Raw genomic sequence first — 24743 nt, 5'->3', positions numbered from 1 at the left:
GCAAAATAGCATTGCACATAATCTGGTGTCAGAAAGGGGATTGCTTTCTTGCAGAGGGAAGGTTGTAAATATAATTTTAAGCAACAAGGAGGAATGTAGTGCAGCAGTCAATATTAAAACCATTAGGAGATTTGCTTCACTTGTAAAAGTCTCAGGACAATCTCTTCAAGACACAGCATTCTTACTGCTGAAAGTTTTAATTATAATTACTGACCAGTTTTTTTTAATTTATTTTGCTAGTGAATTTCCTTTTTGCTGTATTGATTTGTGTGTGGTCTGAAAATGATGATGGGATGTTACAACTCAATGAAGGTTTTTGTACTGGGACCCATCATTGAAATAAATATACTCAGCGCCATGTCCACATCCTGGAGAGGAACAAAGAACAAGTGAATTACATCCTTGCCTTAATTATATGTTTACAAGAAATGGGACTGTCATCATTTTCACCCTTTACTGAACCCTCTTCAGATTTAAACACACAGAAGCAGATTTTTAATAGAAGCCACATTGTCTTCAGTGTTTACTAGGCATGTGTGATGTAATTATTGTCTATTTTTTCATCTAATTACTATTGTGTGCTTAGACAAAACTGTATTCTTAATGTGGTAGAGGGAAATTTAAAGTGGCACACAGCTGCTTTCACATTAACAACATGGCACTATCAAGGAAGGAGCAGATGTACCAGAGCCATGATAGTATCACGGTAGAACCAGCAAGCATTGCACAATAAAACAGCTGATACTCTTTTAGTTTTCACCTTTCTTTAATCAATAACATTAGAGATTTGCGTCAAGAGGAGAAGGTTATGATGTTCAGAAGGAAATGAACACCAGTTCTGTATCATTACTGAAAAACAAACAATATCCTTTGATGGAAAATAACACTGAACATGTTCAGAAATAAAAGCAAACAGTACCAAACAAATATTGTAGTTTTGTTGGACATCAATCCATTTGTGTTTATACATGTTTAAATGTATGTGTGTGTACTTTAAACAACATGTTTATACCAGTCTAGTTCACAACACTCAGGTAACCCTCCCACCCCCACAATTCAGTTGGCTGACATCTATTTTGCTGAAACATGGCCAATTAGACTCAGATAAATAAAAATAACTACTCCACCATTAGATTAATCTCCTGATACTCAATTGGTAATCTTTAATTCCTTCAATGTGTTGAGACTCAGCAGATCCAATCCATTATACATAGATATGCAGCTCACGTGTACAAAATCTTCATTTGGATTTGTCCCTCTTGTGCTCCCCCTGCTGGTTGATGGTCAGCAGTGCAATTCTGGCTTGATTGTCTCACTCCCTCCTTACAGTCAATGTGCTTCTCTCTTACTTGGGCAGATCATCAGAGCTGTCAGAATGCCCGTGATCAGGGCGGCCTGTTCTCTCAGGATCGTCGTTCTGCATGGCAGTGGCGCCCGGGTCGGGGTTTCTGATGACCCCGAGGAAGATGGGTGTTTGGGTGGCATCGTCCAAGAGGGCAAAAAGGAAGGGCTGGTTGACGCTGAAGGAAAGGTTGGCGCGGGTGGTGGAAACGGCAGTGGCAGCTGAAGCCTCCGCCCCCTCCTCGTGCAGCTCCATGCTGGACTTGTGCTGCACACTGGACACCACCAGGGGGCTGTCAGTTATGCCCGACAAATCCGGGGCCGAGAAGAGACTCCCCAACCCTGGCAGGTAGAGAGAGAGAGAGAGAGAAAGACAGGTAGATGCAAGGGTTGGAGTCAGAGACAAAAAGAAAGAGAGACATCACCAAGAAAGAGTGGAGGACAGTGAAGAGGAAGCTTCTGGCAAGAGTAAAAAACTTTTTAAACAAGCATTTCTAATTTATTTATTTTTCATATTTTATGTTGGAACATAAAATATTGCTTGTGTTTATTACTTCCAAGTACACTCTTTTATAATTCAGTGTTTATGATGTAAATTTTATATTCATGTAAAACTTTGGCAACATATAAATATGGCAATATATAAAAATATAAATATGCCAAGGCAATAAAGCATTCTTGAATTTAATTAAATGGGACTGATGGTTGAAATGTCACCAAGAAAGAGACCACACACCACAGCAAGTTTATTTGAATGAGTATTTGTGCATTCTGACCCGGCCCAGCACCCTTGCAGTGGCCACGCCCACAGTCCTTCTCCCTTACCCATGCTAGTGAGCGCATCCTCAAGCTCCTGCCCGTACTCCAGCTTAAATTTGGGCAGCTTGACCTGCATGGCCTTCTCGCTGGGCAGGCGGGCGTACAGGTCCGAGGTGTTGAGTTTGGCGGCGATGGCGGAGACGTTGACCTTCCCGGACATGGGCATCACCACCAGCAGGCTCATGTTCGCTTTGAAGGGGAAACTTGCCACCTAGACGGGGACGGGACGGCAGGGGCAGCGTTTCATGGGTGGCTGCGTGGAGTTTTAACGGATGCTATTATGAAAAACTTGATCACAGTGATGAGGCGATGAAAGATTAATGCGTTTTGGCACAGCGCAGTGTTTAGACATGCCAACTAAAAACACTGAGTGCTGAACTCTTCTGAATGTAGTCACTGAACTCTTTATTATGTACCATTTTAACCCAAAGGTCTGAAATAAAAGTCTATTTATAGCTAAAATGTATATTATTTCTTGGCTTTGCTGCCAGGAGGTAAGTACTTGATAATAGGCTACATGAAAACAGAGGCTCTGATTGGTAGTTCCTCTCTAATTGACTTGTGCACCTGTGGTGACGCTATAGAGTTTGGTGTCTAAGACTTCCATTAGCGTACAGTACAACACCATTTCCCTGATGAAGTCAACGTGCCAACATATTTTAATCTTTCTGCTGCATCTGACCTAAAAAAAAAAGTTGACTGAGGATCGTTTTCTGAATACAGTTACTGAACTCTATAGATCTATGCCACTCAGTTTTTAACCCAAAGGGCTAAATAAAGAATGCAGCCTATTTTCTATTTAAAATGGCTGACAGAAAGATTAAATTGCACTGTCTCCCCCCGTTTCCCAAGTACTGTATCCCAACTCTTCCCCTTTGTGTTATAGAGTTCCCTTGTCTGTTCACATTTATACAGTTACTTTACCCTCTTTATTTTATCTGTTCTGCTGTGGCAGCAGGCAAGATGCGGCTCCACACAATTTAGTGCCTAGACTCATTTCCTCACACCTGCAAACAATCAGCCCAAATTGTTCATTTCATATAAATTCTAGTGCCCAAGATCTCAGCATGAAGTACCAGTGGGGGAGGGAAGGAAGGAAGGAAGGAAGTAAGGATGGAAAGATGGAAATGAGGAAACAAAGAAATAAAGAAGTAAGGAGGGTTTTTGTTACGACTGGATATGCAGATTTATTGTATAGGTAATAGGTGAGATTAGGAACATGGATTGGTATTTAGGGGTTTGGTATGGACTTTGGCATACAAAAATGCACATTGTTCCTTGGACAGAATTCTATAGGATTTTTCCCCATTCCTCTTTTCCCAGCCTTTGGAAAATTACCCAAATAAGCACCTTGAACGACTGCCTTGGTTGATTGATTTTATTTCACTCTGAGGAGTGGGTTGATCTTACACCTTCAGCCTTGCTGTATAACATTGTTGTTTTTTCTTGGATACTTCCAAAGGCACATGATAAATAAGACGTGTTATTATTCATTATTAATGACAAGGACTCGGACAAAAACAAAAAGGTGGATGAAGGGAGAGAGGAAAAGAGAAGATGTGTGAGAGCAGTCGTACCTGAGCACCCAGCTCACCATCCATCAGCAGACTCAAGGGGTATTTGTGCCCCACCATCATGTCAACATCAACGATATTCTTGCTGTCGATGTAGAACCGGTCTTTGGCGGTCAGGGCGGGATCAAAGCGGGCCACCCATTCTCCTGAGTGGGAAAAGGGAGGGAGTAGTAAGGGCTCAGAACTCTCCAGAAGGTCACACTGATTGAACTGTTGAAGACTGCTTAGTCTTGAGCTTTCCAGCCACAATCAGATGGACTTTAAGAAATCAATTAATTCCCATTTCTGGCCTCTTCTCAGAATTTTTAAACCTTGTTGACTTCTGTTAAAAACTGATTTTACTATCAGTGGCTCATTCGGCTAAGGCACGGCTGCATGGTCTTTGATTGAATTCGGACTATGGCTTTTAGCCCCACAGGGAAAACGTATTATTGCCCAGGGAATGGGAGTGTTCAGCTGGTTTGGGGTTCACGTTTCATTGCCCTCTAGTGCCCCCTATGGGTTGATCGGGCACCTACTGACTGCATGCTAAAAGCCACATTCAAGATGTCTTCCTTCAGTTGTCTATGTGAGCTTGGCTGTGGGCTGCAGTGTTTAAAGAAGTAGGCTGGTGACGCTATATGTCTTGGAGGAGAATTGCAGATGTCTTCATTCTCTCTAATCATTTGTGGAAATTATTCTGCACCAGTAGGTAATTTGGTTATTCCAAATTAGGGTAGGCATTGTTCAGCCAAATGTTGGGTGCTTAGATATATAAAAAGGAGAACCCTTGTATAATTTATCCCTATGTTAATATCTCTCTTAGTGACCTTAGTGCCTGAAGTGATGTAATCTCTGATACTAGATAGTGAGACTACATTGAAATTTCAGACACCCTCATCAAAGGCATGTCTGGAGCTCTGATCCAACACCCCCAACCCCCGGGCCAGTTATCCAGAGTGTTGTGTTTCATAAAAGACCAAAAATATCCCTAAAATAGACTGTATTCCCAACAGTCTTGGATCTCGACAACATAGCAGGGAACACAACTAGCCTACTGCACCAGCACAATCTGCTAAGATGATCAATGAGTGACTGTTCAATAAGCAAGATGGCTGTCCATCAGCAGTCACAGCAGGAGCTCAGAATGACTTTATATAAATGAGTAAAGACCAAAAAACTCAGCTTATCCAAAAGGGAGAGAGCAAAAATATATGTTTTCACCTTTTAGTTATTGAACAGCAACCATAAGGACTTTCCCAAAGGGAAAAAGTGAACCAGACAAGACACTTCCCTTCACAGTGACAGACCACCAATCAGAGGGCTTACCTTTGAAGTGTACCGCGTTGATAAGCATAAGGACCAAATTTGGAGGAAGAGTTAACAGGAAGTCAGTCATGTGGCCATCTGTGGCTTTCTGTACCCATTGGTTGATTTCCTCTCGCCCTGCTAGCAGTGCGGGTTCTGAGTCATACGTGCGTAGGGACTGCTGTATAAATTCTGGCTTCACCTTAAATCCTGTGAGCAGAAGGGAATTATAACAGACAGGCGATGACGTGGTGTCAGACTAATTAAGTGCTAATATTGATTTCTCCACTGTAAACAACATAATAATAATGGTGATGATAAATGTAATTGACATTGCTTAGTCATCATCAAACTAATTAAGTGCTGAACAATACGGCCTTAAAAACAAGAGAGGGGATACATTCAGTCAGCACTGCAGTGAAGTTAAATTATTCATTTGCAAACAGAAGTAAGCGAGCAAGGAAATGCAATAAGGACAAGAGAAAAAAAGTGTTAAGAAAAAAGAGAGAGAAGAAAGACAGGCACACAGTGAACTTGAAGTTAAAGACCTGCTAATTTCCTCAATCATTTTACTTGTATTTTCAATACATTTTAGAAAACAGAGCCAGTATTCCACTGTTAGAGGAATCACCCACCCTGCCTTCGGAAGGTTCTGGAACATCTGCTGCTTTTTGTTTTCACTTTAGAATCACACTCAACATACCAGGTATGCTGAGCTGTGTAAAAGACTGCTGTCATTCGTCAATTAAGGGTTCAGTAACAACCAAAACCAGCAGATCCTGTGACTCTCCAGGACCAGGATTGTGAAACTATGGAATGAAATAATGAACCTCAAGTTGGTGGCTACTGTATTATGGACTCAAAAATGCTTGAATTGAGAGCCAGCTCTAGGATTTTTGTTGCCCTAAACAAGAATGAACTGGGGAGAACTAATGGCGGACTGGAGCGCGTGTGGAGGAAGCAATCGTGAATCAGGGGGTTCTATGAATCTACGATGGAAACAGTGTCTGCCAGCTGATCCTGTAACTCTCCAGATCCAGGGTTGTAGACTCCTACCCTGTACAGTAAGCACCCCCCACCCTTCCCTTACCTCCCACGACCCCATGAGCTGCTGCATTCCCGTGCTGTGCTCACCTGCCTCCAGGTAAATACGTGTGGCGATCTTTACAGTGCTGTTTCTCAGGTGCTGCAGGAGACTGCGCAGGGACTGGTGGTAACAGGGCAGGTCATCTGCCTTCAGGGTCTGCAGGAGCAACTTCTCTGTCTCGCTCGCCGCTCCTGAGAGTGTGAATGAGGATGCGAACATGAATATTTATGCTCCTTACTAGCCATCTTGCGTAAGTCAAGGCACACACCACTAGACAATTAGATGCACGTTGTCCCAGCAACCAGGTGTGGCTTGTAGTTGACCCTGCCCCCACACACCCAAAGCAACAGAAAGTAAGCCTATCATCTTTACCGAATGCACAGTACTTATTTTACAACCCACAATGCCGACACAACAGGCAGTCTCCTTAACTAACCACCCATTCAAAGTTTCTTCATGCAGAGCAGAAAAAGGCACAACACTCCAAGACTATTTGTGCATTAGCACATTCATACCTTTAACATGAATTACACATATAACTGTAATGCACACATATTTATTCATGAGTTTCGTATGATGTCACTTCCTGTTTTTTGTCACCATGTGAGGTCTTACAGTGAGGACTTGAGAAAATGCTATCTATCTATCTTAATTGGCTACCATCTGTTTGACGTTGTCAAGCACTGTGATGATATAAGGGTGTGCTTGAAACATCAACTTGGCAAAATCTATGAACTCTCACATACATTACATTACATTACAGGCATTTGGCAGACGCTCTTATCCAGACCAACGTACAACAAAGTGTATAACCATAACCAGGAACAAGTGTGTCGAAAAACCCTAGAGAGAAGTACCGCTCCAAGTGCAGGGAACAACCGCGTAGTTTAACTTGGAACCTCTAGGTTAAACTGATTAACACTAACACAAACAAGAACAGCAACAACGCAGTCTATGCAAAAATACAAGTAGTAGTTTAAGACATGAGTGCATTAACTAAGTCAACTAAGAAACAGCTACCTAGTTACAACCCTAAGCTTACAGTCAATTTAGAGATTACAGGGAGGTAGGGAGGGATGGGGAGAGGTGCAGCCTGAAGAGGTGAGTCTTCATTTGTCGCTTGAAGTGGGTCAGGGTGTCAGCTGTTCTGACCTCCACGGGGAGGTCATTCCACCATCGTGGGGCCAGAACAGACAGGAGACGTGATCGGGAAGCGACCTCAGGCATCCTGAGGTAGCGGAACGGAGGGGTCTGGCTAGCATATAGGGTTTGAAAATCTTGTGGAGGTATGCTGGGGCTGATCCCTTGACTGCTTTGTATGCTAACACGTGAAAACATACGCTTTCAAAACCCACACAAACGCACACACAAATGTGGGGCCCCCAAGCCCTCCCCTCACTTCCCTCCTCTCACCTAGGGCCAGCTGGGACAGCGCCAGTGAGACACTGAGGGGAGATATGATCACGTTGGGCTGCTCCGGCCCTGTCTTCAGATTCTCCAGAAGCTGCAGACCCAGCTTCAAGATAGCCGCACCCACTTCTCTCTTGGCTTCTGGACTGAGCTCTTCAGCTGTGCAGCTCTCTTTCTCCCCTTCCCCATCCTTCACCTCCTCCTCCACCTTTTCTAAAGAGTCTTCTCCATTTGGGGAGGAGGCGTTGAGTGCCGGCCCGTGGCCGGGGGTGCTGGGATCCTCTGCGGTCGGGTCCTGTAAAAGGGATGTAGAAGATGGGTAGAATAGGTCTGTATCAGAAGAGTGGACCCATGAATGCACTGCACAATGCAATTGGATATGATCCAATGCAACCACACTGAAGAATATGAGGTATGAATTTATTTGTTAATCGAGTAATTGCAAGTTTTGTATCATGAATAATTATTCATTCATTGAATCATTGTGTTAAATATGTTTTAACCAGAGTCTATTTAAAAACGTTTTGTTCTGCTGTATAATTCAAAAGCATTGGCATCTGAACCAAAAATATTTGCATTCTGTATTTGGAAGGATTCCCATTAACTGGCATTAATGAGTGGGGTAAATGTAATTTCAAATGCAAATATTTTAATTTTTTCCAGCGGCAACCATTATTAATCTGTGTCTTACTGCCGGGTTGTTGGTGTGTGTGTGTGTGTGTGTGCATGCGTGTGTGTGTGCATGTATGCATGTGTGTGTGTGTTTGTGTGTGTGCACGCATGTTTGTGTATGTGTGTGTGTGTGTGTGTGTGTGTGTGTGTGTGTGTGGTGTTGTGTGTGTATGTATGTGTGTGTGTGTGTGTGTGTGTGTGCGTGCGTGTGCATGTGTGTGTGTGTTGTGTGTGTGCATGCGTGCGTTGTGGGTGCAGTTGGCAGAGTAACCCCATCAGCAGTATCAATGCTGTCACCCTTCAGGGGAGAAGCAGTCACGTTAAACGAACTTGTGTGTGGAAGGGGACTCACTGTCAGTCCTTGTCTGCAGAGGCAGAGTAACAGGAGTGCTAGCAGACGGAGGTCCATGTCCCTTTTGTCAGCCTGGAAAGCAAAATCACAAACAGATGACCAGGGGAAACTGTGCTGGTACTATAGAGGAGCTAGCCATACATCATGAATGTGCCTACATTGCTGTCATTGCTCAACCACTTCAACTGTCAAAATGGTTTCCCTACAATGAAGACTTACCATAATGACTGGGAAAATTGTATTTGTATTCCTTTTATTTTGAGCAATAATAATATAACTAACTATATAAAATAAAATTATATAACAGTCATGCAATTTGTATAGCCTGCTTATTCCTGGTCAGGGTTACGGATGAGCTGGAGCCTATCCCAGCATTCTTTGGACAATAGACAGAAATACATCCCGGACAGGTCCAGGTCCATCACTGGGCACACACACCATTCACACATACACTCATACTAATTTAGAGTCTCCAATTAGCCTAACCTGCATGTCTTTGGACTGTGAGAGGAAAGAGTACCCAGAGGAAGCCCATGTGAACACGGGGAGAACATGCAAGCTCCCCACAGAAAGTTCAAGATTTGAACCGGGGCCCTTCTTGCTGTGAAAAGACAGAGCTACCCACTGCACCACCGTGCCACTTCATAGCCAGCAGGTCCCCATCAGACTTCCACCACTCATGATCAGCAATAACGTAATTTACATCAAAGGAAAACTAAGTGTTCCAGTTTGAAATTTGGTCTGCTGTTTGAAAACAGTAAGTACACATCGCACAGCACCCAACTGGGTGGCCCGGTTTACACAGCCATAGCACCAGTGTAGTGAAATTCAGTGAAAGTGAAATAGTGAAAGTATACGCTTGTGAACATCTGTACCAGACTGTGACTTCACCGGTCGTGAAGCAAAAGCAGTATGATTGGTTCCTTTGGTGGGAACCGCTCAGCGGACCAATCATATCGCTCGTTTTGCAATGCAGCTGGGGCTTGAAACTCGCAGCAGGCCTAACCCTATTTGACCCCGTAACAATTTTTTTTGGAAGATTTTGGCTAGATTACAGTCTGGTGCTGAGACAACATTAAAATTCCCTGAACAGTCTTACAGATTTTTATTGTTGCAAAAAAAAAAAAGTCTGCTCAAAGTCGCAGAAAATAATGTTCCAGGCTTGCATACAGATGCATTGGCAGCATCCCCTGACGGGTATCATTTATTCATGGAAAACATCCTGAGAAATGATACTCATCATGTTCTGAATGAAAGTATTAAACTGCAGATTTGGCAAATATTTCTGATAAAATGAACATGAATACCCATCCACAATCCAAATACTTAAAAAAAAAACTTGAATAACAAGACCAGAAGGTCACCTGGGAAACTCAACAAATATACACACGGTGCACCAACATACTCCTAATGTTTTGGGAATGTTCTGAGGACCGAACTCAGTTGGGCAGCTGGGTAGGTGAAAACCGATCAGATCGGGCATTTGGTTCAGGAGATCTTACATTATGCTTTCCCGCTAGCAGCCAGTGCTGTGGGAACACCAAAGACCCCCAGGTTCTGACAAGAGATAAGGCCCACTCTTACTGGCAGTTACAAAGTTCAAATGGCGTGGGTGTCAGGCCCATAGCTCTCTGCCATTTCAGTGGCGGTGGTTCAGTTGATATCTTTATGGTGCAAAGGGCATGTGGCACATTTTCTTTTCTGGTGATACAGCCTTCTTAACCACAGCTGTAGTTTCTAAAGGAGCTGAATAAGCATCAGTTGGTTTATGAACCCACTGCCCATACATACTGATGTCTGGTGCTTTAATCTCTGCCTAATGATCGATTGTTAACTGTCTCGGGCGAAGTCCTGCTGAACGTTCATTCATGGCTGCTCATTACTGCCATCTGCCCACTGCATCACACCTTTCCCACATTATTAACACACACAGGCAGAACAGAGCAGAGCTCTAATATATAATATTAAATATGCAATATCGCAACACAGCAGATGACAGACTGATGAGTAAATGCACAGTATAGGTGGACATGTAAAAAAATAAATGTTTTATATAACTAGTTTATAAAATTTGCTCATCCAGTGGGATGGGGCGGGGGGGGGGGGTCAGTTTAAGCCCTGCACAACAAAACGGTGGCAGTGAAAAAAAAGGCCGGACTCTCAGAAACGCCCGTCCTGTTCCTCGAATGCCGGGTCACGTGCATTGGGAGTGAGAGTGGAGTCGGGCCCTGGGAGGGTGCATTGTCACCGCCTCACACCCGCACCTCAGCATTGAGCTCCGGGCCTCCACTCAGCTCCGCTGCTACGCAGACCTACAACAGGACACAGTCTGCACCACCACACCCTTCAGCCCACTGTAGCCCATTTGACCTTCGCTACGCACTTGTTGTACGAGGCTCGTGATAAAAGCGCCTGCTGAATAAACGTGATGTAGATGTAACGCATGCACGTACCAGTGCCTTCCAAATGACGGGGACACAAAAGCCTGACCCCGGAGAGCACGAACGCCTTTGTTTCTCACCACACCTCTAGCACCAATTCAGCTCTACCACAGTGCGCGAGTCCAGTTGCACTCCGTAAGAGCGGATTTAACCCTGAACATTTTACTGTGCGCCAGTGTCAGCCTGCACAGAGCCCTGGTGCCGTTAGCCTGGGCCAGTGAGGCTTGGGCGGTTCCACAGAATGCGATTTTCCAAATGGAGATCATTTCCAACTGCGATATGACTAAAACACAAGCTAAAGGTTTGCAGTGGCTTTTTAAAAGTCCGGTGTGCTACGTTGCAGGGAAGCTGTTTGTCTACTCCCCCACCCCCCACCCCTGATTTCACACAGCACACTCTGTCACTGCAATAGCTTAGTGCACACGACTGAGAACTCTCGCACCTCACAGGGATCAAAAAGACATATCCTAAAACATCTAAATAACCATTATCCTTTAAGCTGACACTCATTATGAGTTACAAGCTATCATTTTGAATTATTTAATTGCCATGGGTCGTGAATTAATGCGTTCCTCATTTCACGTTGCATATATGCATGTTTGCAAGCCAGGGTAGAGAGAGAGAGCTGGGTGAGCGTTTGACAGGCTTGTCCCACCGGCACAAAACAGTGTGACACGGCAGAGGAACCTCTCCACAGCAATCCACAGGAAACAGCGAGCTCACACAGGAGCAACATGAACAGCCATTTTAAAAAACGGAAAAGGGTGCACTTACCTGGCCAATCCCTTGCTGGGAGACAGTGAAACTCAGCCTGGAATGGAGAGGGAGAACTGCTAGTGCACGCCGGAATAAAATTCCTGTGTCCAGTGTTGGCAGTGTCTCAGGCAGCGGTTAATATTCAGCCACCATTGATCTGTGCTTCATATAAGTCACAACTTGTTTGTGAATGTAAATATTGAGACATAGGAACCAGAGGTCAAACATTCATCCAAAAGAGAAATCCTGAAAACCAAAACAGACCAACAGTGCTGTGAAAACAGAATGTTCAGAGAGAGAGAGAGAGAGAGAGAGAGAGAGAGAGAGAGCGAGAGAAAAGGAGAGAGAGAGAAAAAAGGAGAAAAGAGGAGAGGAGAGAGAGATTTAAAAAAAATCTATATTCCTGTGTGTTGATTGCTTTGGTCTGTTTGAATAGCTTTGTGTGGGATAACAGCTTAGAATACAGAGACCCAAAACACAGCACCACTCATCCTAGCAGGGGTGTCATTTAGCAGGGGTTTCAAACTGTTTTCCTGAAGGGCCTCATGCCTGCAGGTTTTTGTGGTTTCCTTTCATTCAAGTTTCACTCAAAGAGTTGTGCAGGAACACCCCAAAAACCAGTCGGTGCTGTGGCTGGTCAGGACAGGAGTTTTACATCCCTGTCTCAGAACTTAAGCAATAACACTGAAAACGAGCCGACAACTAAACAAGCCAATCATGGTTCAGTCGATTAGGGGTCCACATTTCGTTGCTCCTTTGCGACCCCTGCTGGTCAGCCAGGCACCCGTGGACTGCATGCCAAAGTCACACATGAAAGGTCTTCTGCCAACTCATCACTGTGCAAGCCTGGATGTAGCCCGCGGTGTAAACATAAACAGACCGGCAACACCAAATGTGCTGGAGGAGAACCGTGGAAGTCTGCAGTTTCCCAAATTGGCAGTTGGGTTGTTTTGCGCACGGACACGGCTGCAGCTGCAGATAGCTGGACATTCCAAATTAGGGTGAAAATGGCAAGCATTTAATGGCTCTGGGATCAGTATTCAGCATTTCCCTGATCAAGCCACATTCTGATTTTTTTTTTATGTTCCATCTGCACTTGAGGGCCACAACTTTCTGTTATTGTATGCTGCTTCTGAACTGCAGAGCCACAGTTCTTTTGTTTTTGCATTTGTGTTTTCCACTTTAGACTCGTTGTACTAATGCTGAATGGTATATTGACAGCCCCTGACCACATCGCTCCCTTAATTAAGTGGGTTGCCATTTAGAGGAAAGACAAACTGCACTTATCGTTTACTCCTACCCAAGACAAGACAGTGACGGGCAATGCTTCGGGCTTCTCCTTTCCCGCCTCTCTCCTCTTCACCGAGATAATGATGCCGTTCTTCCCCAGAACACATTTTATCGATCTACGAGCCCTTCTGTTTCTTAGTCATTTGCATTTCACTTGTGTTTATTGGATGAGATTGACTGTCACGTTTGGGTTTTTATGGCTGGAAGAACATGCGTTAGTTTTTCCCACCAAAGCTGGCTGTCACAAAGCAGGCCAATTCTTTGGACAACCAAGTTTTTTTTAATTACCAGAGCTCTCATAAAAATATAAGACAGTTTATCTACGCACAAGCCAGAAATACACAGAGATTTTACATAATTGTAGGACATTTACATCTAAATTATTTGGACCCTTTAGAATTTTTTTTTTTTTTTTAAAGCTTTACTAGCATACTGTCCAAACTGCAAAAAGATCACCCCCCTATTAATCCACACAGCTGATCTTAAATAGGCCCACAATTAGACACACATGGAAACATTCCAATCAATCAGTTACCTGCAAGACACTATGCACACTTAATCCAACAGTCAGTTCCTGGATATGGTGATTAAAGCTTATTACACAGACAATTTTAAAATGAAAATATCTGGAAAAAACTAAACACGTCCTGTCTCTGCAGTTAAGGCTACTCCTTCACACAGTCAGGGGCTGAAGGGCTGAGAGCATGAGAACCCCACTCTCAGTGATCTGGGGCTCAGAACATTTACATGGCTAGTAACCGTTGTGCTCCAGTGCACCGCGCAGATACTCCATACTTCTTTTGGGCACAAGAGTGACATTTTCGTTGCCTTGCCTGTTTTAGTGAATTAACCTTTGGGTGGTCCTGTGTTTCAGGACCTGTGGGAATGGCAACACCTGCTGTCCTGTTTTGACTACCAAGGTTGATCTACAAGAAAAGCCAAGATTGTTGTAGCCTCATTATGACTAATCACAGGGCCCATTTATGGACCTGTGATGCGGTTTTGAATTAATGTGGTTTGGCTTGAGCTAATCTATCGCTACGATGACCGAATTATGTATTATGTCATCGGCTAGTGTTGTAGGAAATGGCCGTCTTGCACCCACTGGAATATTATGCATTGCCAATGGCCAATGATGTAAGTGCCTCCCTTGCACATGCCCAGTGAAGGAACAAAAAAAAAAGCTCAACATTAACCTTTAGTTTTCCCCTTTGTAGGCTAGTGCGCAGGCATGTAGCTAACACACGTTACAGGTGGTATTTTACATTGGACACATGGCTGAGGGGGGAAAGTGCAGAGCAGTGCTGCTCTTCCACTGCCCCCTCATTGCCACATGCTTTTCCTCCAAACTGCGCGGTTCCAGGTGCCACTCGCCCACGCGCGGCCTTGGCACGGAGACGCGGGTACGCCTCGCCGGGTGGTGCCAGAAACTGACCCAGAATGCACCTGTGACTGAACGCCGCTCCTATGTCCCACAGCTGCCAACACCGCGGGACAAGCAGCAGCAGTCGGCATGTAATTAGCCGTCTGGGTGACAAAATGCCTTTCAAACATTTACTGAGTGCTAGCTTTTTCTTTCTTTTTTTTTTCTTTTTTTTTTCTTTTTTAGAAAGAGAAACACCTGTAAAAAAGATCAAGAGATGTGCATAAACGTGCACTGTTTCCTTTACCTCATTGCCTATTCACATTACCTTTCATTTCATTGTGCAGGCACTCTCATACAGAGTGACTTTATTATTGAAGTTTGCAGTTTTATGATATTCAAATGCTGTTTAAATTCTGTAATAAAGGAATGAAGCAATAAAATGAAAATAAAATGTATACAGTATCATAAGTCTCTTTGTAAACAAGCCCGCTGAGTGTGGCCTCACTTTGTTTCTTTAGTTCAGTCTATAGAACTGTCCTGAGTGGGACTACCAGACTGGAGAGGCACAGAGCTGTCCCCTTGACTGGGAAACACACAGAAAAACCTTTTGAGTCAAGTGAGTCCATAACTTCATTGTCATGAGGCCAATGGGAGAAGCCTTAGAGAATAGCATTGCCTAAAGCCAGGGTCAGAATTATGGAAGTAGTCAGAAGCTGAGCTTTGTGGACTGCGTGGGGCTGGCTGGTGGAAACATCCAGTGTGGAGAAGCAGCCAATGGCGTCGGCCCAGGGCCCGCCCCTGACTTCAGCCCTGCAGAGGGCGAGGGGCAGATATGACCCTGACCGAGTCACGGGGGGCTTTTTACCTGTGAAGAGGCCTGTGCTTCAGGTGCTTCCACACTGTCACCATCTGATCTGTGGAAGAGCTGATAAACAGATTCTCCTCAACAGCCTGCAGCAAAGTGACAGAGGGAGAGGGAGAGGGAGGGAGAGAGTGGGGATAGGGAGGGAGAGGGGGGAGAGGGGTGAGAGAGAGAGAAAGAGAGAGAGAAAGACAGACAGAGAGAGAGAGACAACACACCATAGAACACCCACTCACTCTCTGTTTGAGAGAGAAACAGAAACAATCTCTTTCTCTAACACACACACACACACGCACGCAAACACACACACACGCACAGTTACCAGTCGCACACTGAGCACAGAAATGACAAATGTACAATTCATCACTGCGAACACCCACCACCAAACACAAGATGCCTTGCCTATTTCCAAGATGACACCTGGATAACAGCCAGAGGCGACACCATTTTTTTTATTTTTAAGCCGTAAAACTTCACTTTCTATTATTGTCAGAATAACTGGATGTATACACAGGAAAGACATGCAGCGTGGGCTGTGTAGAAGGGACACTGCAGTGCACAGTAGCCTGACTCTAATGAGTAACCCTTGTCCATATTTACCTGAAGCTGCAACTCAAATGCAAGAGACACAGTCCTTGACCCCACAAATCAGGGTTAAATAAAGTTTGCTTTGATCTGGAGTTTTGATTACTGTTTTTTACTGTTTGGTGAAGACAAATCCCAAGTTCCCTCATTTAAATGTTAATGTGAACTAATAAAGCTTGTGGAACTGTCAAAGTGCCTCGATGACTCAATTCACTGACGCCAAGCTGTTCCACATAGTTCCACTAACACATCCCTCTTGGGTTATGCGAGATGAAGAAGGACTGTCTTCTGAGCTCAAAGAGAAAAGGGGAATTGGAGCATAATGACCTGCAACAGAGAGAAATATAGTTTGAGTGTATGAGCACAAAGACTGGAGACGCCACCAACTCCCTCCACACACAGCTGCAGTAAGCGACAACAGCTTCACTCCCACTTTCATTAAAGGGTTTTTCTTCACAGCTCATAGTATTTGTCTGTCATCAACGGTCGTCGTCTTCCTTGGCCAACCTGTACGGCACTGGTTCCCAACCCTGTTCCTGGAGATTTACTGTCCTGTAGGGTTTCATTTCAACCCTAATTTGGCACACCTGATTCTACTAATTAGAAGCTCAATGAGATCTCTATTTTTTGAATGAGGTGTGCTTTGGTAGGGTTGGAGTGAAAATCAACATGATGGTAGATCTCCAGGAACAGGGTGGGGAACTACTGCTGTATGATTTTTGTTTGTGAGTCCACCAATAGTTTCTTCCTTTTTCAAGACTTTCCAAAGTGTTGAACTTTATATACTCAGTTTCTGTACTATCCTCCTTAATGAATTATTCTGTCCTCTCAGCTCTGTACTCTGTAGTACTCTGGTCTTCATGGTGGTGTATGCCTTCTGACTCCAAATGCAACCTCCACAGATGAAAACAAAGGCTTAACCCAAGACTAGACACTCACTGCTCTTTTGTGTGTGAACAATTCTTGCAGAAGGAAACTTTTGAACATCAGGTAACACCCGTCAGTCATTCGCTTACACATGTACAGCCGAAAACGTGAGGACTGAACACAAAAACAGCAAAACTGTGACACATATGTACATAAAGTAACATATGCATGTAAATACCATGAAATAAAAGCTGATTGACTCTACTTATGTCCCATATTCATCTTTTGATCTCAAATTCAAATGGCGTAAGCATGTTTCAAAAATAACAAATTTGACTAAATTTTCACTCTACCGTCCCCATACTTCTGAAGGGCAATATATAATATATATATTTCCACATCCCCATTCAGTGGGGGTCAGTGACAGGTATGGTGTGGGAACATACTGTTTGAGCTCACAGGACATACAGCACAAGGACCAGCAGTAGGATCTCACAAAGAGCAACATCAACCGTGGTCAAAACAAACACTCAAACTCAAGGGTTGGGGGGCGGGGGGATTTGGTGGGGGCACAAGGGGCTCGGGTCAAAAAAGATTCAGGCACACAACTATCCCTGAGCCTGTGTGACCAGCCACCCCGACCTGCTTGGCTTTACACCCTCTTGTGGCATTATACGGTACTGCGGCCTGAGCTTATATAATTGCTCTCATTTTCTAACAGCCTGTTAATTCACATTATGCAATGTACTTGCACAGCAGATGGTGTTACCCAGGAAAATTTACATGGCGGTACTGTTCACATGCACTCATGCATGTATGTGCATGTGACTGTGTCCCACCAGTGGAGCTGGTTAGCGAGCTGGTACATCAGTCTTCCACAAGACTTGCCTTGTTATATCCTTGCTGATGTAAAGCCAAGCCATAAAAGCACAGCACTGTCTATTAAAGATTCTCTGGTAAAAGCACTGTGTTTCAGGATAAGTCATTGGCTGTGTGAAAAACATAAGCCACAAGTGGTGTTGGAAACATTAATGTTCCCTGTTCTGGTTTGAAAAGGACTATTATGCCATTAGATAATCCTTCAACATTCAAATACTTGACTTAATCTTCAATGAGTCATAATGTAGGACAGATAGCCAAACCCAGCTGTTTTGGCTATTTAAGTAGCAAACAGAAAACCGATGGACCACACATGCTAAATCAAAGTGACTTGCCCAGGGTTATATTTGTCTTCACTAGTGAGACCCCAGTTATGTCCCTGCATGGCAGCAGATAAGGCTGAATTCTCAGAAGAGAGGAACAGGAGGTAGTGCTTACGGAGTCTTCTAACTGGCAGCCAATGAAATTGCTTTACAGAACGCTGAAGAGGCTATACGTTTCTGAACAAATTTAATAAGACGCTAAACCAAGGGGCAGGCTTGCCGCCTGAGAATGAGACGAGTCTTCAGCCTGTCCATTTGGATCTCAGCTTCACAGAAAGCAACCGCACACGCTCAAAACACCCCACAACCTTTCACACGCACTGTCTGCAGAGACTGACTCTGTTAAAGTAATAAATCAAAGCAGACGTTAGTTGGTCCACAGTTTCAATGTTGCAGTTCTTACATGTTTACAGCCGAGTTATGAGCCGTCAGTAAGCATCAGCACACAGATTTAGTGGTAGAATTTGACTCTCCAGAAAATGCCTCTCGATGTTCCATCTCACGTACACAAAACCATTTCTTTTTCTTGCAGATCCTAGACTACTATTCCTGCTCTCACAGATCCCAGACCATTCCTCTCTCTCACAGGCATCTGAATATTCTTCTCTCGGAGATGCCAGATCATCCCTCCCTCACAGAGATCCAAGATCATTTTCCTTTCTCACAGATCCTTGAGCTTTCCCTCTCATACAGATGTCAGATCAGTCTCCCTCTCACAGATCCCACATCATTCTACTCTCTCACAGATCATGTTGTACAGGTTCCCAATCTCAGCTCTCTAAGTCAGTGAGAAGGCTGGAAAGGAAGGCCTATTTAGAGCAGAGAGGCTATGCAGATGAACAGATCAGAATGCTGGTGGATGCACAGATGTATACACGGATGGGTTATCTTATGATCTCATACAGCAGCTAATTTTCCATCCAGGCAATATAAAGACCACATTTCATAATTTCTGAATGAAATAAGCTTTAGAAAACAATTTTTGTGTATTAGATTACCAGATTAACAATCTAATAATTTAAAATACCCACAAGATGGCGCTGTGCAGTTTTCAAATATTACCACTTCAATTTATGTTGAATTGAGTCCATCCCAGGACACTGGGGTCACCCTTGAGCTGGAACCTGCTTTGTGGGCCATGTCAGACAGGTAAGGTTGCTGAGTGGTTTTAGCATTAGAAAATAAAGACTTAAATTTTGAATCTAATTTACACAATCTGTACAAACAATGCCAAGATTTGAGATCTTAATCTTCCTGCTTTTAAACAGCATTAACTGTACCCCTCAAGTGTTTGTACAGCACTCTAAAAATGCTGGCTCTTCATTAGCAAATTTATTATTGCTCCAGACTACAAAAGAACAATTCTTCATGACAGCAAAGTGGCATTAGCCTACATGTCAGCTGGTATTATGACAGGCTGAGAAGCAGTGATATTGTGGAACATCTAATAGTAAAAATAGAATAATAGAAGTATTGCTCCCATAGCTAATAGTAAGTTTTAAATAAGTGTTAGGAAGTCATGAAAGCAATTTTATACATGCAGTGTTGGTTGTATTACGAACTGAAATTCCCAGGGATAATCATGATATCAGAAAAAAACTAAATTGAAATTAAAATCAGAAAGCTGTTATGAAATTTGTTGCTAAGTACATTATCTCACAACACAGCACATTAAGTTCTACCCCCTGCTGGGAAGGAGCAAACTCATTTTTGTTCCTGGGAAAGAACAAACTCGAGTCTGTAATTGGCCTCAGCACTAGGAAAAATGAACACTAAAAAGAATCTAATTTAAAATGTAGATGTGAGCAAAACCCATTGACTACATTCCCCATAACGCTGTATGCTCTCTCTCTCTTTCTCCAATGGTGAGAGGTCTGGGACACACTGTCCTCCTTCCTGGTGTGATTCTGTTTTGTGTCAGTATCTCTCCTTTGCAGCCATGGGTCTCATTAACATCTTTCTGCACTGGCAACAGTGATATGGTGCCAAGTTGAAGCTTTGGCACAGTCAGGCGTCCCTCTGCTCACATTACCAAACAAAACATGTTTCTTTACAGAGTTATCTTCTCATCCAAACGGTTATATTTTTAAACTTTTAAATTACAGACTCTACGTTGTCATCTTGGGATAAGGAAAAAAAACACAATTTGTACTTTAGAGTACTTGCACCTCAAGTGCCACTTAGCCTATTTTATAAAATGAAAAAGGAGTCTAGTAAAAACTGAGTTTCAAGTGTAAGTCGCTCCATAGTAAATCTCAAAGATCTACTAATATTGGATATGTTAATTCAAAAAATTAGCCATGAGTTTCCCTTTGTATTATCCTTTCAAATAATTAATAGGCTACAATAGTGTATGGATAACTGTTAAACAATGTGCTTTCTTTCATTGTTTGTTATTTCTTGTCTCTTAATTTTATTTATCGCTTTCATGTATGAGGGGGTCTCATTAACACTAGGCTATTTTGTACCTGTCTCAGGCCATGACCAAATTAATTACATTGTTTTAGCATAATAGAAAGACCTATTTTTTTTATTTATATGTTGTTCCGAATCTAAAATGTACATGTTGAGCTTGCTATAGACTGTTATTCACAACACTTACAAAGCATCACCTTAACCAGCTAAAATTCCATATGCAGCACACAAGATAATCACTATAAAGTGAGTGTCCAGACCATTAAAAATCACAATATCTTGCATGTTGGTATATCATCTGACTCATTTCCTTTGCTGTTTTTATCAGGCCAAATAATGATCTGAATGAGCAATGTCACCTTTCATAATACTAACATGCTTTCAGATTGCCAAATAATTATCCTTAAACTAAGTATCATACTATTACAGGGCACGGATAGGTCAGTTACTAGGTTATTGGTCAAGAGCACAAAGGACCTGATTTACTAAGACCATCAGTCTGGCGCAAAACCCTTTAGCGCTTTTGTTTTGCACCAATCATTGGTGGCGTTATTAGTTCTGCATGTGCTAAAAGGTTTTGTACATGCTAATGGTCTCAGTAAATGAGACCCTAAGTCTGTTATTGCAGCCAAGCTGCAGTCAGAACAGGTGCATTTTGTTGTCAGTGGGAGATAGTGTTTGTGGGATTGTGCACTTTTCAGTCGCAGATACCACATTTGACCACTGGGGTACTGATGAGCATAAAATGAGAAGTTGTGATGGACAGCTGCCAGGGAACTGCCACATGATCAGAGGTTGCTCAGTGAATGGTCCCTTGGGATCGTAAGGTCTGGGCCTGTGTTTATAAAACGTCTCAGAGTGCTGCTCTAGGATCAGGTTTCCTCTGTCCATATCCTGACTATCCAGCATGCGCCAAAGGGCAAAACTGATCTCAGATCAGCACTCCTTCACAGAGAGGCTTTGTACCAGATTATGGAGCACCAGGGCATTTATTAAATTTAATATTTGATATGATCAGTGCCAAGACATATGGAAGTGAGATCTTCCATTTATTGCTACTATATGACAAGCTGTGTTTTTTTTTTGTTTTGTTTTTCAGGAAATTTTGAAGATATATAATTAATCAGAGCAATGCACCCACAACTAATAATATTCACAAGATAAAGAAATAGAACAATGGCAAGTAAAATCATTTAAAAGATATGTGCCTGGATATAAAGTGGTCCTTCTCTGCAAAACTTTCAATAATTACCTTAATTAATAATTTCATTTCAATTTTGGAGATTTACTTTGATAAGTGGAATACCTGTCCAAACTGCCTTCAAGCATACATTCCAATACAGTGAAGGAATGCAACACTTCAATGTCTTTAGCTGCAAGCTTCTTTCACAAGGCTACCAGGATACATCAAAAATAGTTTGCCATTTTTATGACCCTTCTGGGTCACTGCACATTGCTTTCTAATAGAAGGAAGGGAAAAATGTGAATTAGATAGGCCGTTAGAGAAAAAAGCTTCTTCGATAAATATCTTTTCATCATGGCAACAGGTAAGATGGCTCCTTTGCACTTGATTGCATTTAGCTTGGTATCACTGCCTTTGTGAAAAATTATTTTAAACTAAAAAGTTACGGTATATAGCTTTTCTCTCAAAATCAAATGAATGTTCTGTGTATGTGTGTGGACATGTACGCATGTGTGTGTGCATGTGTGTGTACGTGCGTGTGTGTGTGCATGAATGCATGTGATGTATGTGAATGAATGAGTGAGAGAACATTATATGTGTGTGCCCCTTAAACATTATAATATCCTATGAAGGCTATAGGCTTGACTACTGTTGAAAATTTTTTTAATCCCTCAGTTTCTGTGTTATAATTGCACCACTTTATGTTTAATTATATCCAGATTTACCATACTGCAACACTGCAAGTGAAGAGTCTTGACTTAGCACAAAATTGGCTTTGACTGTGGTTTAAAGCTCTTATGCAATGACTCGTTTGCATTCAGAAGAGTGGGAAAGTAGAAAAGTAGGCATGTCATGAATGTGTAAATCCTAGACTTGGGAAGTTACCCACAGAAAACTCACTACTGCCAATTCCAGGCCCGTAAATGAAAGGCAATTTTGATGTGTTTTACTACCAGGAGAGGGGCATGACATTTACTTTTGTGTAAAGGCTCCATAAATTGGCAAGCAAAGGACACGGTCATGCAGCTTCCCCGTTCCATGGGGGTTTAGCGAGGTACTGTAGCCGCAGAAAGAGGGAAACGGCGGCCATGTTTCCCTGCTGACGCTCAATGGGCTCCTGCTTGGTCACTGGCGGCAAATAAGGTTAAATACACGCGGTCTTTGATGAAGAACATGCTGACTCCACCAGTGTGCACAAGGCATAGGCCTGTCTGCTTCATAACCAATTTTGCTTGAAACCATACTTCACTATATCGTCAGTTGAGAAAACAGGGTATCCAGGTCGATGCAAATTTGTACACAATTTATTCTACGGCCATTTTTGAGTAACATAACATCTATGGCTATTTATTTAGTGACTGGAGATGAGTAATGACTGAATTATTACATTTGTCGTCCCAAGGTAATGAGTTGTTAAAGGTAGTCAGCAAATTCACTGGGCTTGGCTATAGCAGCGTGCTCAAGCCTCAGCTATGTCATTAACCAACTACGTCCAAAGTAAATCCATAATGCTTCATCTTTAGATTTGTGGCCCACCAGTAGAGGGCTCAGGAAACTGACATAATACTGAGATTTATTTACAGCCTCTCGTTCAATACAAAATAGGATATTTCTGTCTAAAATAACACCGGACTCATCACTCATAGCAAAATCTATGTATACCATAGTCACATAATCCATACTGTGTCCTAAATGCTTCAGCATTAATATGTTGTTCAGAAAAGGAAGCTGTTAGTAGTTTGTGGCAAATGCACAAATAAAGGTTGAGTGGTGAGGATCAGGAAGTGGAGATGGCCAATGAGACATGCAGAGTCAGACTATCGGCAGATGCAGGTTTAGTATAATTGAGGACAAGCCGCTGATTATAACTTGCATTCACTTTTGCGTATATGGAGAGGGTGGAAGGGCAAGAGAGATAAATGGTGAAAAGCGGTGAAGGAGAGAGACAGTGTGGGAGGAAAACGGGTACTCCGGTTTCCTCCCACACTCAAAGACATGCATGTTAGGTACGCTCCTGCAGGTGCCCTTGACCAAGGCACTTGCCTCAGAGCTGGAGTTGGTCCCCCGGCGCTGCACTGTGGCTGCCCACTGCTCCTAGGTAACTAAGGATGGGTCAAATGCAGAGGACAAATTACCCCAAGCGGTTCAATAAAGTATCTTATCTTACATTCAATTTCAAAGGCAAAGTTATGTAACTTTCAGACATTGTATACTGTTTATCTAGCACCTTACGGAAATGAAATATACTGAAAATACATTGAAATAAAATATCCCATCCACATAATACAATTACAATGCTTTACTACATATATATTGACCAGCCAAAAAAATTTGAGATATTCTCTTAGGGGATCAGGAGGTGGCCATGGCTGGAGAGACCACTGGAAGCACCGGCTAGAGGCCTGGACTGCCCAGGCTAAGGCTGTAATTCCTGTATGGATCACCCAGTATGGATTTAAATACACTCAAATTAAAGCTGACAGTCCACACTTTCAGCTCATACTGTATTTATGGTTTTATTTCAAATACAATGTACTGGAGTACAGAGCCAAAAAAAGGCACTGCCCCAATACTTTTGCATTTAACTTTGAATTAATTTAGGTGCTGTTGAAAGTTAAAAGATGTTTGGGAATGTGTGCTTAAAAGTGTTTTGCAATAACTGATGTATTTTGTAAGTATTCTTTCACAGGTGAGGGTTATGACACACACACTGTAGTTTCGTATGTGATTCATTCCATTAGATTAGAGGCATTTACCAGATGCGCTTATCCAGAGTGACTTACACAGTTCTTTTACATAGTAAACATTCATACAGCTGGGACATTTACTGAAGCAATGCAGGCCAAATACAGTACAGTGCTCAAGGGGACAACCACAGCGTTCTACCTGAGAATCAAACCTGCAATCATTTGGCTACAAGGCCAGGTCCTTAACCATTACACTACACTGCCATCTACAGGATTTACAGACTTGAAGATTCCAGTGTGATCAAAAAGTCTGCTGGGAAACATTTTTAGCTATTTCTCTTTCTCAGCTCAGCATCTGACATGAAAGCCCGGTGTGCCCTGTTCGTTATCCGTCACCTCAGCTTAACTCTAACCTGTGACTCAGTGACCCCGTGTTGCAACTCATTAATCTTACCGACAAAGAAACGAAGTCAAAACAAAAACAAGAACTGGTATGATGCGTCTGTGTGGAACGTGACACAATCTCCCACGTGCTGGAGCACCTCAA

General features: G+C 42.9%; 1 protein-coding gene across 7 annotated transcripts in view; it reads right to left on the bottom strand.

Annotated features, from left to right (window-relative positions):
- Positions 1–747: 747 nt before the first annotated feature.
- The window catches only part of LOC135263412 (alpha-2-antiplasmin-like), a 26500-nt gene continuing 2504 nt past the window's right edge, over positions 748–24743 (bottom strand). For 2 of the 7 annotated variants that reach the window (XM_064351389.1, XM_064351390.1), the window contains exons 2-10: positions 15261–15346; positions 11758–11794; positions 8543–8614; positions 7522–7813; positions 6156–6299; positions 5043–5231; positions 3738–3880; positions 2167–2371; positions 748–1683 (exon numbers count right to left, since the gene is read on the bottom strand). In XM_064351389.1, the coding sequence (XP_064207459.1) occupies positions 1346–1683; positions 2167–2371; positions 3738–3880; positions 5043–5231; positions 6156–6299; positions 7522–7813; positions 8543–8614; positions 11758–11794; positions 15261–15304 (1464 nt within the window). In that variant the 5' untranslated portion in view covers positions 15305–15346 and the 3' untranslated portion in view covers positions 748–1345. Of the gene's footprint in view, positions 1684–2166; positions 2372–3737; positions 3881–5042; positions 5232–6155; positions 6300–7521; positions 7814–8542; positions 8615–11757; positions 11795–15260; positions 15347–15475; positions 15494–15857; positions 16170–24743 lie in introns of those variants that run through there. The other 5 variants (XM_064351388.1, XM_064351387.1, XM_064351391.1 and 2 more) reach the window with 5 other exon arrangements.

The sequence above is a fragment of the Anguilla rostrata genome, chromosome 9, assembly GCF_018555375.3.
Source record: "Anguilla rostrata isolate EN2019 chromosome 9, ASM1855537v3, whole genome shotgun sequence".
NCBI classification, from domain to species: domain Eukaryota; kingdom Metazoa; phylum Chordata; class Actinopteri; order Anguilliformes; family Anguillidae; genus Anguilla; species Anguilla rostrata.
Note: the sequence above shows the minus strand (reverse complement) of the source record. Positions and strands in the feature narration are given on the sequence as shown.